Genomic DNA, 17989 nt, shown 5'->3' with positions numbered 1-17989 from the left:
TAAGGAACACTTCCTGTAAATGATTGATGATATATTGTATATGTACCAGTTAGAATTCATGTTGATTTGATTGTACCACAGTGTTTCCTCAGTAAAATACAGGTTTTCAGAAATACAGTTTGATCTATATTCACAATTGAGTTTGCAAGTTTTAACTTGATATTATGATACATATCTTTATCACATTTGCCTCAGGTTGTGATTAAATTTCAGGGAAAGACATAAGACTGTTAAATTTGCTTACATATCCAAGGGGGACCTTGAAATTAACTTTATACGACAAATTCACTTATTATAATCTAATACCCTTTTTTTGAGGGAAATTTTCCTATTCTGAATTCCTGTTCTGATTCTTTCCCGTAAGATTAAAAGCTTAAATAGTTGCTTTAATTATTGTACACGCTCTTTGATCATTGTGATTTTTATCTTGCATGATGGAATGCACAATGTCAAAGCAGGTTATCGTCAACCTGCTACCATCCTTATTAGACCTGGGCCAGGGGGTCCCTGCCCTGAGCTTTATGCTTTACAGAAGCCCCTTATGGTGCTTATCAGGTTGTGCCTTTTTCGTGGGTCAAGGATTCTTATAGGGTCAAATTGTTATGCCGATATAAAGTCAGTCCACCCTCAGTCTCTAGAACATTCTCTGTAAACTTAAAATTCCTGGCTATTTGGCCCAAAGCTCACTTCGAGAGCCTATTTAAATATGTTTCTTGGGTCCATCTTTCTGAGAGCAGACCTCACTGCTAGTGTGACTATTTGGCTTGTAGGATTCCAAGGCATGCTTTGTGCCGGGGATGTATGACTGAAACTTGGCTGTATGGTCTGGATGTGCATCTTCCCATGGACACACCACACTATAGATGTGCAGGCCCCAGAGCTAAAGAATTCCAAGACATGGCTCTCTGCAGGGATGGATTTGGTGGTGTGGAATGGGCATCCACACAAATGGAGGCATGGCCTTTAGCAGTACTAGGCAGAGAGGAGAAGGTGTCTGCCTCTTCCTATACCATGTTCTTGCATAGAACTTGGAGGAGTACTAGATATCTACATTGCACCACATCATTTACCTAATTGAAGTATGCTGATTAAGAAGTAATGAATAGCAATACCAATATTAAGTAAGGTCTGTTTGTAAAGTAAGAAGACTAGGATATATTTAACAGTATGTTAACTTGGTTTATAAGTTCTAAATATTTAGACTTGTGGTATAGGGGTTTCTATTTACACTATTATCTCAGGCCCTGCAAATGGTAGGGATTGGTTTAGCTAGGTGTTCCAAATTCTATTTTCTAGAAGCAATATTCACTTTTTATTAGGGACTTGAATTCTGTTTATTTATAGAATTTTAGATCCTACAGGAAAATTTGAGGTCATTTTGTCCACTCCAAAATTAATGGAAAATCACTTTGTAGAGTCCATGACCAGTTCTTATTCTGCCTCTATTTTAATCTTTTTTAGACACAGACAACAACTTATAAGGCAGTGCTTCTACATATATAATTAATTTAAATTAAAAAAATAATTTCTAATAGTCCTTTTATTTCTTCTCCATTTGTTCATATGAAACAGAGTTAAGGCTCAGTGTCCCTATTCTCCAGTTTACACCAAGAATCAGCCCTGGGTCCATTGTGTCTGCACTGAGACTTTTCTCTGGGGATGAGAATTCACTGGTTTTTCTGTGCATACCTTATGTATTTATATATACCCCATTCATTTTTATATTCATTCAATGAAGATTTATTGAGTGTCTAATGCCTAAGGGCTTTTTTACATTCCTTAGCTCAGAAAACATTCTCAGAGAGCTGTCATTATTTCACAGTATTAATTTTAATTTTACTACAATAAAAAATTTAGCTCTGCTTTATAAGAAATGTATTTGTTTTTCTAGGGGAGACATTTTGTTTGGTGACTAAGAAATTTCTCATTCAGGCATTGCTTCTTATATTTATTTTATTAAAAACTTTGCTGATGGGGAAGAATATTGTGATTATGCTCTCTCTTTCAAAGAATATGTGGTAGGAAATAAGATAAATGGATTGTTAAGAGAGTGTAAATGTTAAATGCAGTTGATATAAAAAAATATTAAAAAAGACACACCAAAATTTTTAAACTAAATAAAATAGCAAAGTTCCAAAATACAAGATCATACAAATATAAATTATATTTCTATATAAGCAATGAAGGATCCACATATAAAATAGGAAAATAATTTCATTTACACTAGATAAAAATAATAACATTCTTAGGAATGAGTATTTAAACAGGAGTTGTAAGGCTCGTATGCTGAAAATCACAAAACATTGTTGAAAGACATCAAAACAGACTTAAATAAATAGAAATGAATCACATTTTTTATGGTTTGAAAGGCTAAATACTGATAAGATGGCACTATATTGACCTATAAATTCAATGAAATACCTGCCAAAATTCCAGCTGTTGTCTTACATAAACTGGCAAACTAAACATAAAATTTATATTGGCAGCCAGGGATCTATAGCCAAATCAATCATGAAAAAAGAAGCAAATTTAGAAAACTCAAACTTCATGATCTCAAGACTTATTATAAAGCTACATAAATGTCAGTGGTATTAACATTATGTCAGACAGATAGATCAATGGGATAGTTTTTAAAGTGCAGAAATATAACTTCATTTTATAACCAATTGATTTTTGATAAGGGTTTCAAAATACATTCAATGTGGAACAACTAGTTTCTCAACCAATGGTCATGATTCGATTTAAAAAAGTAGAAATAATCCAAATGCCCATCAAGGAATGAATGGATAAACAAAGAGATACATTCATACAATGGAATTTATTTAACCATAAAGAGCAATAGAATATAGGGACATGCTGCAGCTCAAATAAACTTAAACGTTATGCTAAGTGAAAGAATCCAGGCACCACAGGCTACATACTGTGTAGCTCCACCTATATGAAAAGATCTCACTCGGTTCTATTTAAATACCTCCTCTGTTGACATATTAGGAATTTTTATCTTCAGTTAGTAATAGCTCACCTTCATTCAATTCTGCAAAACTGATTTTTTAAACACCAGGAATGCCTAATGAAATTAGGCTTTTGATCAGGCTTGGAAATAAATGAATACAAATTCAAATACATGAGGTATCGTATTTCTACAAAATTAGTCTAACGAGAATAAATGCTGATTTAGATAAATATAACCATAAAAGCCAGCTCAAACATGGTATTTTAATTTGAACCTAAACAATGAAGTTTGAGCTGCTACTGATTTTTGAATGTTTTTTTTTAACTTTATTGTTGAATGTATTACATATGTCCCCCTCTTTAAGCCATTGTGTGTTTTATTTTTATTAAGATAGTATATTTTAAGATATCTTTTGCAAAAGTAAAATCTCTGTTATTTTTTATAAATATGGAATAGAATATATGTTCTATTCATGCTCTAGAAATAAATATGGTTAAGTATGAGTATGAGAATCAGAAATGAATTAGTAATGACTACAAACTGCTTCTGCTTAACATTAGTAATTCATTTTTAAAAAGTGAATATGTTGAATAAAAATGCTGAGAGATTATTTTCTAACATTTTACATAAAAATTATAATGCATGACATGTCAACCAATTTCCTAAAATATAACCGTAATTACAGTTAAACAACAACATAAAAGTAAGAAGAGGTATTTGGTTGTAAAAATGCAAACAAAATCACTTGTACAAAAAAAAAAGTTGCTTTGAATATTTACTGCCTCTTTCAGAGGTCACTCTCATTTTCTTTATGGTTTTTAGAACATGTACATAAGATTAAAACTACTCCAGACTATAAAAATGTTGTATTGCATTTTTTGGAAATATATATGAATCTTAAAATGTGTCATTGTGTCTAATAGAAGTACATTTTCCTATGTAAACAATAATCTAAAAAATCTTTATATTGAAAGTCACATATATTCTAGGTTTGTTTTTTCATTTAAAAAATGAGACAGTTTTTTAGAAAATTTATTTGAACAGACAATTTGAGGAGTAGGCCTGATAGTAAGTGTGCAATGAGTGGTTGGAGAAAAAAAAAAAAAAAAAAAAGAAAAGAAAAAGAAGAAAAAAAGGTGTGATGTGTTCTCTGACCTCTAGGAAGACACAGTTTAATGGGAAAACACTTGAACACTTACACATAGCACATTACAAAGAATGCAAGTGTTGTATTTTAAAACTGTGAAGTGGTAAGGGAGACCTGGAATGGGGTAAGCATGCAAAATGAGCAGGGCCTGCCTTAAAGAAAGAATATCCTTCATTGGTCAGAGGAAGAAGAAAAGATCATAAGCAAAACCCTGAGACTCTCCAAGCACATGGTTTGCTTAGGGTATGTGTGAGGAGAGAATACAATGTTTCCCCTCAGGATGTCAACAAGTAAACTAGAATGTGGTAAAGGAATAGTTGATCAATTTTTAGTGGCAGGAAAAAAAAATTAAGAATTTCACCTTCAGATAATGAGAAATAGATGTCAGAATAGCCACACTCATTCATTCAACAAAGGAAATTCTAATGTTCGATATAACCATGGAATTAAAAAAAAACAAAAACAAAAAACCATAAAGACAACATTCCAATAGCAAAGATAAATCTGTAATGCTCAAGTCTGTGTTTACGAAGACAGCTTGGATATGAAACAAGTTGTGCATGGGTCTTCAGGGAAACTATGGCTCCTGCCATTGGTGAAAATGATGGCAAAGGGGAGGGAGCAGTGGCGGAGAAGCTGGATTTGAAAGGAGCTGCAAAGATGGAATCAGTATAAGGTGAAGATTACTGCCTGTAGAATGGTGGGGACCAGGGAGTACTAATGCTCAAGATTTGTGTTCTTGATTTTGGGTGAGTAGGAACCATGCGGTGGAAAGGAATGCAAGGAGAGGATAGTCTTTGGAGTTAAGATGAATTCACTTTGAGGTGTATGAGTTTCATATGTCTTGGAAATTTTTGAGTGGATATAAAAAAGTAAGACATTGAAGTGATTTAAAACTCAGGAAGGTTGTCTGGGCTTGATGTCTGAAGAGATGGAAGATGGCAGATGCAGATTGTGAATTCAATCTGATTCAGAATGAATTCAACTGAATGTGTGCTTGGTTCAGGTAAACTCAAAGACAGTGAGACAGTGATTTAGGTCCTAAGTTAGAAAGAAAGGGGAAACTTTTTTATTAAATTAAAGGAACTGCAGTACAGGTAGGCCTCAAGGAGTTTAGAACAGAGTTTTGGAAGGCAATGAACCAGAGTAGCAGTAGGGGGAAGCTTCATACTTATTTGATATACATCCTCTCCACCTATTTTCTCCTAAATAAAATTGCCTAACATACTCCCAGTGACAGAACTCCTTATTAAAAAGATCACCAGCATCCTTATCTTGCCAAATCCAAGGGTCAAAATGAAGTTTTCATTACTAACCTTCTCTATCTTCCTTCTGCCTCTCTCTCTCCCTCAGTTCAGAACATTGAGCTAGACATACTATTAAATTCATGTTATGGTATTATATAGTTTTATGAAATAATTTCATCTTTTATATCTTTTAATTTTTTTAAATTTTTACTGTTTTCATTTTCATCTTTTGGGAACTCTAGTTATACATATCTTGGTTAGAGGTAATTTATCCTTTTGAATAAATAAGTCTTTGAAACTTGAATTTCTCTTATGATTAGTGATCTTGAGCATCTTTCCATATACTTATTTCCCATTTGTGTGTTCTTTGGAATTTTAATTTAAAAAATATATTTTTATTGATTTCAGAGAGTAAGGTAGAGGAAGAGAGAGATAGAAACATTAATGATGAGAAGGAATCATTGATTGGCTGCTTCCTGCATGCCCCCACCTGGGATCAAGCTCACAGTGCCCTTGACCTGAATTGAACCTACAACCCTTTGGTCTGCAGACTGACACTCTATCCACTGAGCCAAACCACCTAGGGTTGGGATTTTCATTTTTATTCATCCATGATCTTCCCGTAATTGCTTTTCCAACAAATTTCTACTGTATTCAGTGTTTTGAGAAACTCACTTTTATTATAGGGTTCTTCTAGAACACTGGATTGTGGGGATGTTTTCAGAATTCAGGTTTTTTTGTTTTTGTTTTTTTTTCTTTCTTTCTTATCCTAGGTGCTTTTCTTGTTTCTATATGAGAATTAGGTGAGGCTCAAAAATTAAGCCTTGGAGGAAAATGGAAGTGAGAGAAATACTTCCACTTTGTGGAATGTGCCTGGTGTATTTTGTAGAATAAAGTAGCAGAATTTTGTAAAATTAAGTTTATGCATAATTTATGAACCCAAACTCTTCTTTTGTGGACATATTCTAAAGAAATTCTCACACACCTTTTTTCATTTCAAGATGGATCCAGTATGGGTAAAAAATATTTTACTAATTTATATCTAACATTTTGCCCAACAACAGAGAATATAAGCCCTTTTCATATACTATTCACAAATTCTGATTAAAAATATACAGTCATTTAGAAAACAGTGTGGAGAATCCTCAAAAAATAAAAAATGTAATTACCGTAGGACCCAGTCATCTAATTCTGGGTATATATCCAATTAAAGCAGGATCTTGAAGATATAATTTGCTTACCCATGTTCACTGAAGAATTACTCACAATAGCTAGGAGGTGGAAACAACCCAAATGTGCATTGACAGATGAATGGATAAAGAAAATGTGGTATATAAAAGGGAAGTGGGGAGGGGGAGTTCAATGGGGGGAAAAAGGAGACATATGTACTACTATTTGTAATACTTTAAAGAATAAAATAAAATTTTAAAAAAGTGACTATCTTGTAAAATCTATGTAGTTTAACATTTTTTAAAGAAAACAATTGCTCTGCCTTAATATATTGAATATGTTTTCTCAATAATAATAGCAGCCAATTTTAAATAGACTATATAAACAAGTAGTATAAAAATGATTTAACACCTCTACCCAAAACTATTCAGTTATTCATGCATTAATTATGAAATAAGAAAAGAATTACTTTACAATAAACATTTAAAAAATAAAGGTTCTGTATACATTGTTTTTGCTGGTTTTAAAGCTAGGCAAGTTTGGGATATACTGTTCTGTGACTGTGTTGTTGACAAATGCGATTACTGAGCTATTAGTCATGTAGATATATATGTACGGACAGACAACTCCCCAAAAGTATAAGAAGGGCAAAAGAAATATCAAACCTTTTGAAAGGAAAGTGTAGAATGGAACAGAAAAAGCAGTGAACATGTTATTTCATTCAGCTCTTCTCCTTGATGGAAAAGTTATTAATCAGAAATTGATGAAATTTCAAAATCTAAAAATGTCTAAGGTTGTAGTTTTGTAGAAGGCAAATAATACCAGACATATTCAATTTATTCTTATGACAGAAAGACAAGGGGGAAGCTATACATTTAACAGATTGGGAATTGAGCCAGCTTCTTCAGTGTGAACTATGTTACAATTACCTTAGCAATCTAGGAAGTACAACGTTATGTAGGTGCATGTACCCGAAGGGCAGTGATGAAAAGTTTATTGTCAGCATCAGAGGACGTAATGAATTTTCTTTCTTTGCAGTTGTCAGGGTTTTGTATGTAATAATTATATAATGGATTGAAATTCTTAAAAAGAGAGTGCTTCTTGGTTTATAAAAAGTCAAAGTGACTTGTTAATACTCTGGAGTACAAAAGTAAGAATCTGATGCCTTCGTAAAAATGTGAAATTATAGACCTATTACAAATAACTTTCTTTTCAAATAGTCAGTGTAAGATAATTGTCTTTAAGAAGATTATAGTATCTAACTGAAAAAGTATAAAATGACACAAACTATACAGTGTGGCATTCATTTGAGCATTATCTGTTAAGAAATGTAATCTTACTTAAACTTTTTTTTTTTAATTTCATACGGACCAGATAAATAATATGCTGTAAGATTACTACCAGAAAGTTATAGGGATTTTATATATACTATATGAAATTTCTTTGGGAAAGATGTTAATTAAAAATTAAATAACAAAGAACAGAGCTGTTTTATAATGTAGTATTTCTTCTACCTACAGAAGTAGTCATTCCTTTAAAAATAATTGTTAAACATGCAACATAACTTAATATGAATTAATAATTTCTCTATCTAAAAACTATCATCACTTATTTGTCTCCAAAATAACAGAAGCAGGATGTTGTTTCATCTCTAAGAAAACTAAATAAACTGACATATTCATATTTTAATTTAGGGAATGCTTTGAAAAAGTGCAATTGACCAAAAGTAAGGAGAAAATAAATGTTTTTAGGTGACTTTATGCTAATAATAACCGTCCAATAATCTAAAATAAATAAGGGAAATAAATTTTCCAAGAATTCTTTATAACATTGATTTTACATAGTGAATTCTACAAAGTGATTTTAGCTATATACATTCTTCTCACAATTTCATTTATTTTATTTTCAAACAAGTCACCATCATTTCTCAGCTAGACAAATAAAATTTGTTTTTCCTGATTGCTTGCTCTCTGCTATGATGGGTTTTGCATATTACATCTGGTGTTACCTTTTCAAGTAAAAATCAAATATGGCTTCCTCTTTCCTTGCACCAAAACACCCAATGGCTTTCCATTATTCACAATAAAAAGCAGAAAATGTCACTTGTCTACAAGGTCTTATGTAATCTTTCCTCAGAGTAAGTCTAGCTGTTTCTCGAGCCAACTGTAAAACTTGATTTCTCAATCTCTCCTGACGTGATTTTTCTCATTATTCAAGATTCTGCTCACCTCACCTTATAAATCTAAAGTAATAACCCCACTCTTTGACTCAACTTTCCTTTGTATTTTAATAGCTTTATTGTATTCATTCTTTATGTCCATATATAAATATGCAAGTGTACATACTAGTATATTCATTTTTTAATTGTTCATTTGCCCTATCAGAGCATAGATTCTATAAAAGCAGACACTTTTTCTTGTTTTCTTTTCTATTTGTAAAACCCAGATAGAACAGAAAAAGTTTTTGTGGAATAAATTAATTAAAAAAACACACAAGGTATAAATAGTGTACATTTCTCAAAACTATTCATTTTGGGAATGTTGTCATTGGGTAAAGTTAGTAATTTCTCTTAAACATGCAGACTGACAGTTTCAGGTTGATGAATGTGAATGATAGTACTTATATATTTGATCCTTTATGTGCCTTTTCTGTGACTCCCTTGGTAACTGCCTTTAAGTTTGATTAGAATATAAAATAACTTGCTATTTATCTTTACTACCCTATCTTAGATCATGGATAATTACAATTTTCAGTTACTTTGTTCTTAGGAGTAATTCTAAGTAAAAATAAAACATATAACTTCAAAGTATATTTCATTCTATCCATTGCTCCGAGGAAAGTTATTAATTCATATAAGACAGTTAGATCTTCAATTATCCCTTTTTAGTTTTGATTGACAGGGGTCCTCTTACATTATTTGCAGCATTCATGTAGCTGTTAACAAGGTGCTGTTTCAGCCCTTTTATCAAGATTCTTCACAGTCTTAAGAAGGAAAGTCATAACAACCACCATATTTTACAGTGATCTCCCATTTCACTTACTATTGTTTTCTTGTGATTTTTTTTTCACCCCAGAAATTGAAAAATTCCAAGGTTCTGATGGAAAAAAGGATGATGAAGAAAAGAAATATCTTGATGTCATCAGCAACAAAAACATAAAGCTCTCAGAAAGGGTATTGATCCCTGTGAAACAATATCCAAAGGTACTGCATTGCATGCTTTGGTCTCATAAAATTCAGAAAAAAATAAAACACGATAAGATGATATTTTATTCACTGACTTTTATAAACTAAATATTTAAAGTTTCATTATATTGGTGTACAAAATATATGATATTGATATAGAGAAAGGAAAACCTTTTAAAGAATAATGATGAGAATAATTGTCAGCTGAAGTCTCCAGCATTTTTGTTTTGTAAATACAGGAAGCAGAATTAGATACTTTAATAATTTATTTAACATGTTAGTGGTTCAGTGTTTAAATATGTACACTCAGTTGATTATGTTTTGGTTCATGTTCAAATGTATATTCTTATTATAAAAATGAATAGAATTTAGAATGGTACTAAATATGTAACATTCGCCAATCAGAAGGAAATTCTTACATCCAGGGATGAAATAGAGTCTTTATTAGACCCTTGGATTATAACCATCAGTCTTCTGTAATCAGGAGACTACATAGAAATAATTATGGTATTGTTCTCTTCCAAGTACTATTTTACTAGACATTTTATCATACGAGGTTTAAATCATCACAATCAGGATTATAAAAATATATCATTCAATGGCATGATTTCATTGTTATAATCATAAATTCCAAGAGAGGTTTTTAAATGCATTAAGTAAGCCACAATGAAAATTAAAATATTCAAGCTGGTAACTTACTTTCTAAAGAGTTAATCTGAAGCAAGGACTATGTAATTATTCTAACAATAAAGATTATATAAATAGATGATATAGTTTATCAATTGTCTTCTAATGTGGTACATTTCAGTAAATATAATTAAGTGGAATGCTATGTTTGTAATTATTTTAAACAGGGATAAAACTATTGCAGTCCATCAAACCATGAAATTTAACTTTCAAGTGAAGTTTTTATGCATGAATGTTTTTAGTTTTTGTCTGTTTCTTCCTTTTTTTTTTTTTAAAGCTAGATTGCAAGAAAGGTGCATTCAATAGATATAATTTCACATTAAATTATATTAGACTTTATAATCACATTTTTATAAATATTAAATTGAGAAGTCATAGAAAAATAAATGAAAAATTTTACAGAGTAATGAAATATGGTAGAAATAGGGGTTATTAAGAAAGTTGTCTTTTATTAAAGAACATAATTAACCCATTATAGTCTAGAGTGCAAGGATTTCTGTTTAAATTCCATATTTATATATTATATAACTTGATAGTGTTTCTCAGAATGACACTTGTCTATTTGCTGGACATGAAAAAGTCAGTGAAAAACTCAATGTCTGCTTGTAAATAAAATCCAACTTTCTATCTTTGAACAAATTAGGTTGTCAAGTAGTAGAAGGCATGTCAAGTTCAGATTGCTCTTCAAGTGACAGTATGTGTGCTTTTATGCTGAATATTAAAGTAGTTTATTTTAGCCAAAATAATTAATATTGGGACAATATTTTTCAATTTTTAAAATTTACAAATAGTTGATATGAAATATTATATAGTAGGTTATATTAGTTTCAGGTGTACAACACAGTGATTCAACATTTTATACCTTACAATGTGATCATCCCACTAATTCTAGAAGTCATCTGTCACCATGTAAACTTATCAGATGAATATATATCAAGTGAATATAAAGTATTTTGTGGCATCTAATTTTTTAAATTTAATTTTATAATGTATCTCATGAGCAAATTATTATACCTTTAGAATCACAGAATTCTTAAGCTGGGACTAACCTTGAAAATCACAGAATACATGAAACTTTCGTTTTGTGGATGAGGTACCTGGGAGGTTATGAATTGCTCAAAAACATAGCTTTGAGACACATGGAGATACTCAGAGAGACTGCTGTTGTTTTAGACTAGAGGCCCAGTGCATGAATCTGTACACAGGTGGGCTCCCTGGGCCTGGCCAGTGATCAGCGTCTCTCCCAGACCTGATTGGATCCTCGAGATCAGGCCTAAACTGGCATTCATAAATCCCTCTCACAATATTGTACTGCTGGCTCCTAATTGCTCACCTGTCTGCCTTCCTGGTCACTTCTTACTGCCCCCACTGCTGGCCTGGTCCCCAACTGCCCCACTCTGCCAGCCTGGTCACCCCTAACTAACCCTCCACCAGCCTGATCACTCCCAACTGTCCCCCAACCAGCCTGGTTTCCCCTCATGCCCCCTCTCCCCTGCCAGCCAGTCACCCCATGCAACCTGCTGTTTAGTCATTTGGTTGTCCCTTATTAACCCCCTGCCGGCCTGGTTGTAGGCAGCTAGCTTGAGAGGGCATGAGGGTCAATTTTTATATTACCTCTTTATTATATAGGATAATTTTACAGTCTTTATCAGGCAAGTAGTGGTCAAAACTCATTCTTTTAATCTGTGAAGTTGCACATGTAAACTTGGTTGTGGCTTCTTATGTCGAGTTGTTTGTAGTGTTAGAAATATGCATTTTGAATTTAATCACTGTTCAAGATGTTTCCAAAGATTACTTTGTTATTTAGTGTTTATTATGATTTAGTGCAAATCTATTACATGTGCAAAAAAAGAATAGAACCATAGAACCATTTGGTTTTGCTGAGGACAACATTCATGGTTGGAAGAAGGAGAATAATACTGTAATTTCTTAGCCCTCAATACACAAGTGACTGACAAGACCTAAGAAAAAAAGATAGGCACAAATGGCCAGAGCTGTATTGTGTTTTGTTTCTTCTAGATATGCAACAGGAGCTCCCATCAGAAGCATGGGCAAGTTAAGAGAGCATTGGAGGATACAAAGGTATACTTGCTGGGGGAGATCTACCTGTCGCTTGCGACTGTACCTCCATTTTTCAGCCCCTCCATGTCTTTTAAAAATATCTTTTTGATGTTGCCTTCAGAATTCACTGAAATACATCAGAACTTCTCCAAATTAAATTTGCCCCGAGGCCCACTTTTCATTTCTCTCCTTGAGTCACTGCCAACATTTTAAAGCAGTAGATTGCCAGGAGTATAAATCAGCCCCAAATGTGGCCCTTTTTAAGATCAAACACAGCCATGTTCCCCTGTGCTGCTTTGCAAATCAATTCCTTATGTAGATTAATGCAGAAAATTAAGGTTCTAAAATATGTTCAAAAGCATCACACTTGCTCTATATTTCATCTTACTCTACGCAGTCCCAGAGAGAGGGACTGCCTTCCTTGCTTGGTTGGAAGCCTGTCCTACCACAGAGCTGTTTCCTTCTTTACACTTTGAAAAATGAAACTATAAGTCCAAGTCTTTGATTAGTGTTATTTTTTTTCTGACTTTATAAGTAATTATCAGATCATTTAAGGGTAGTTTATAGAGACCAGGGATACTAACCGAGGAAACTATGACCACATTTCAAAGCCAATAGAGCCAGAGGTAGAAACACCTCTCTCTTTTTCTAAGCAGTGTGGTTATCCCAAACCCACTCTGCAGTTTTCATCTTAAACCCATTTCATCTTTACAGACAGAGACCATTGCATAGCATCACTTTTAATTGTCTAAAGGAAATGGAAGAAATAATTTGACGAGATTTATGATTTCAATTTCATTTATATCAATTTCCTAGTCCCTCATCTATGAATTTAAATTAAATTTATGGACACTGACAGCTGTATGGTAATTGCAGGGAGGTAGGGTGGAGGAGGGCATAAAGTGAATAAACAGTAATGGATGGAGACTTGTCTTGGGGTGATGAACGGACAATACAGTGTACAAATGATGTAGAATTCTGCACCTGAAACCTGCATAATTTGTTAACCAGTGTCACCCCAATAATTTCAATAAAAAGGAAAAAATTAATTGAGAAAATAATAACACTCAGATTCACATTTTCTCTTGGAAAAATAACAAAAATCAAGGTGCTGTGGACTCCATTCTCACCAGTAGAACAATACCTGAAATAACCCTGTTTTCTTGCAAAATTTAGAAATTTGCAGTGATACTGCCTTTTCTGATGACTTTCTTGTAATTAATGCTCATCCCATGTATTTCAATTTTATTTTTTCATTGGAAACTTAATTTTTTTGTCTCTATCTCACATTGATCCATGGGTTTTTAATTCTGATTTATATATGCTTCTCTCCACATCCTCTTTTTTTATGGGCTCAGCCACTTCCTCACAAAATATGTCCTCATATTTCCTGAAATAATCTGTCCTTCTTTCTATGTCTGTTTTATGTGTTTTATCCATCCTGCGAGGTCATTTCACTTTTATTCTCAACTGAAAAGCTAAAAACTACTTCAAAAGGATCATGAAATTACAAATCCTGTTGATATGTCCATACCTACATCTTTACTGAAGGGTTCCTTGAGTGACTAAAGATCTTCACCTCACAACCCTGTCTGTAATCTTGCCATTCATTATTTGCTTGTTTCATCATGTGTTTGTTTGTTTAATAAACTTCAATAAGTTTCTCTGCACCCATTAAAGCACAGATGGCTCTTTCATCCCTTTTGATGTTGCAGTAGAAGTGGCTTCGACATAAATCTTTAAGAGACTAGATAGAAAGATCACTTTTAGAATTAAGAGGAAAAATGTTACCAATTGAATGGATTCCAAAATTATTATTAAATTTGAAGGACTTATTGACATGTAGAAGTAAGTGAATTCTATATAAATTCAAGTAGTTATCTCTTAACATCTTGAGATTAACAGAAAAGCAAATTCTCTAGAAAAGATACAGGAAATGTAAATTAATGCATCCACTCGAAACTTGCAGGTAAGGATTACTGCTCCTTTACTAAATTATGACTTTACTACACCTAACTTTTTGAAAGAAATTTAAATCCATGTAAAAAATTGTGAATGAATGTGACCTTTATGTTTTTTTTTTTTTAATTTTTAAGCAATGTTTAAAAGAAATTTTATAGCATTTGTATTTCTATCATTTTATAAATATATTTTTTAAATGTGGGTTTCATAAGTGTCTCACCCAAATAAAACACTACTAAACACTTATTATTAATATCCATGCAAAAATTTAAAAATATTTCCAAATGTACACTAGCATTCAGAGCATCACTATTCACAATAGCCAAACAGTAAATTAGCATATTCCCTCTTTATTAGATAGGATAGCCAATCCTGTGTTGCCAGGTACCAAAGACCCCCCTGCATAGGCAACCCTGCCCCACTTTGTTTCTGCTGTATAAATACAACCATTTCAGAGAATAAAAATCGGAGCTTGATCAGAAAAAAAAAAAAAAAAAAGATAGGATAGACCCAATTTTTAATTAAACAAGAAACCAGTGATATCACCAGATAGTTTTGACACATATACTGTTGAAAGCAAATAGAAAAGGAAAAACAAAACTTGCACTTCACTTAGAAAACTGCAAGTTAAGATAAATATGCAATGCTTCTATTCTTTATCAAACTGACAAAAAAGTTTTATAATAACCAATAATATAGTTATTGTATGGGGAAAAATATACTTCACTTCATAACCTGTTCATCAGAGCACTGAAATTCAATCATTTTGGGAAACAATTTTGCAAAATTAATGAAAATCTTAGAGGCACAGACTTGGAAGCAGTTGATTTATTTTAGAATTTTACATATATACTAGAGGCCTGGTGCACAATATTTGTGCATGGGGTTTGCTGGGGGGGTAGGGGGGAAGGAACTGGGGAGGCTGGCTGGCCACAGCAGGTTGGCTGTGGGAGCACGCTGACCATCAGGGGTCAGCTCCTGTATTGAGTGTCTGCCCCCTGGTGTTCAGTGCATGTCATAGCGATTGGTCAACCAGTTATTCTGATCATTCACTTGTAAGGTCACTTAGGCTTTTATATATATAGTTGTGTGCGCTTGCGTGTGTGTGTGTGTGTGTGTGTGTGTGTGTGTGTGTGTGTTGTATAAGGGTAGGTAAATGATATAAAAACAGATAGATATAAATAAAAGTAAAAGTTTCTTTTCTGTTGCTCTTTTGTGCTATTTGAATTATTATTAACAGTTAATTTTTCTAGTAATCATATTTTTAAAATTGTTTGGTCTATTGAAAACATTTAAAATAGAAAAGAAATAAGTTGGGCTAATTAGTGATGGACTACCTCCTGCACACCCCACATTGGAGATCGAGCCTGCAACCCAGGCATGTGCCCTAACCAGGAACTGAACCATGACTTCAACTACTGAGCCACGCCATCTCTCTATCCTTCCCATTTTATAGAAAAATAAATTAAGTCTCTAAGAGCTGACTTGCCAAAAGCATGGTAATTAGGAAATAACCAGTTCAGGATCATATCCAGCCACTCTGAATTCACAGCTTGTTATCTTTGCCTCATTACACTGTGTGATTTTGCTGCTATTATGTAAGGAAATAGCATCTTCAAACATCTAGTACAAAATTTAACCCCAAGTATGACTCTTCAAAATCTGTTATGAACTTAAAAACCAGGTGAAATTTTTTTCTTTATAAAAAAACATACACTTCTATTTCTGGTTTATGAGTAAATATGCTTAAATGAAGAGTGTCGTCTAAAACAACTAACTTTAAAACACCATAAAATAGTCTTTCATTCTGGGATTTATGACTTAGAGAATTAGGGTTTCTGTGAGTACCCACTATGTCAAACACTAAGAAAGCACAGTGAGCTGCGCTTCTATTCCTTCAAGAACACTGGTGATAAGAATACTGAAGCAACAAACTTTAAAAATATATAAGGAATTTTTCTAGAGCCACACATTGTATCATTGATAGTGTTAACATTGCAATTCAGGTCTGTTTGCCCCAAAGCCTCTCCTCTTTGCATTAAACTATTGTTATAATTCACTTTCTTTTATATGAAGAGGCATTGAGATAATTCTGAACACAGTCTGCGAAGGCCCACAGATGGAAAAGCAGATTTATTTCTCCTCTGGTGTTAAGTGAGGCAGAAATAATAGACTCATTAGTTGGAGTGTATCTCATAGGTCGTACAGTCTAATCTTCTACCCAATTCAGGAATCATTTTTACAAGATCTGCAGTACTCATCAGCCTGCCTTATGAATACCTCTAGTGATTAAAAAGACAATTTGCTGTAGTATGAAACAGCTAGATGTAATATTGAGCACTTTTGCTGTTCATTTTTTCCCCCCTCATTGAAGAAAGACCTTTATCCCTGTAAGTTGATAGTGGACCTGGTTCTGCTTTCTGCATCACTAAAGAACTTACTTGAACCATGGTCTTACTTGAACTATCATTGATATGCCATCTTCACTTGGCTTATGGACACCACATTATATTTTTATCTCCTGTGGTAAAATTTATTTCATTTCTCATTCTCCTCCTGGTTTCTCCTCTTCCACACAACTTCTTATTATTGAAGTTCCCCAGGGATTATCTATTGGTGCCCATTCTCTATCTACAACCATCTTGCCCATGGCATGATTCTAGACAGTACCTCCCTCCAATACTTAGATATGGAACTGCCTACTAAGTATCACCTCACAGATGTCTATACATCTCAGAATTAATCCTTATTTTTCTTACTCCAAAAGCCCTTTACTTGTAGTTATTGGCAATAGCATCCTTTTATTTGGTCAGGTCAGAAATGGTGAACTCCTCCTTGTCTCCTCTCTTTCTCCTACACATTCTATCCAATCTGCCAGGCAAGCCTGGTATTCTTGTCTTCAAATCAAATAGATCTCATAATCTCCACTGCTATTACCCTGGCCTAAGTCAAGATCTTCTCTTACTTGAATTACTGTGATAGCCTCTTAACTCATTTTTCTGCGTCTATACATGCTTCCATCTATCCCTATCCAAGTACTCACAATCACATGTGTTGTTGTTCCCCTCCTAGAATGTAGCACCTTTTCACATGATTTGCAATGTACCGTATTTTTCGGACCATAAGACACACTTTTTTCCCCCCAGAAGTGGGGGGAAAAAGTCCCTGCGTCTTATGGTCCAAATATAGCCTACACATATACTTTTTTAAAAAAGTTTTTTTACTTGCCCGGCTCTGTGTGGTCTCTGTGTGCTTGCCCGGCTCTGTGTGCTTGCTGCAGCCACTGTCCATTCCTCCGTGCCCAGAGTGTCTGCCCCGCTCTGTAAACCCCGAGTGGTAGAGGAGTTCCCATGTATGGTAGTCAGCCTCCATGCCCTTGCTGCAGCCATATCTCTATGTCAGCCCATGTGCGGTGTACAGTAACTGCATAATCCAAACCGTAATCATCGCCTGTACTCCTTGCTGGCCCGTACTCCGTGTCCGGAAGAATGCCGCGTCTATTCCCCCAATCATTCCTCTCCGCCCTCTGTTGCCGTGCTTGACTACTGGGTAGGCGAACTGTAGATCTCAGCAGAACC

The 17989-nt window shown here is 33.7% G+C and overlaps 1 protein-coding gene across 9 annotated transcripts in view; it reads left to right on the top strand.

Moving 5' to 3' along the window:
* The window catches only part of KHDRBS2 (KH RNA binding domain containing, signal transduction associated 2), a 522833-nt gene that overhangs the window by 67011 nt on the left and 437833 nt on the right, over window positions 1–17989 (top strand). For all 9 annotated transcript variants that reach the window (XR_014795558.1, XR_014795559.1, XR_014795560.1 and 6 more), the window contains exon 2: window positions 9592–9719. Coding sequence is in view for 1 of the 9 variants with exons in the window: in XM_084890368.1 (XP_084746494.1) it covers window positions 9592–9719 (128 nt within the window). In the remaining 8 variants the exon portion in view is untranslated. The remainder of the gene's footprint in view (window positions 1–9591; window positions 9720–17989) is intronic.

Source organism: Pipistrellus hanaki (assembly GCF_964339955.1).
Source record: "Pipistrellus hanaki genome assembly, chromosome: 7".
Taxonomy (NCBI): domain Eukaryota; kingdom Metazoa; phylum Chordata; class Mammalia; order Chiroptera; family Vespertilionidae; genus Pipistrellus; species Pipistrellus hanaki.
The sequence above is the reverse complement of the archived record's forward strand: the minus strand, read 5'-3'. Positions and strand labels throughout refer to the sequence as shown.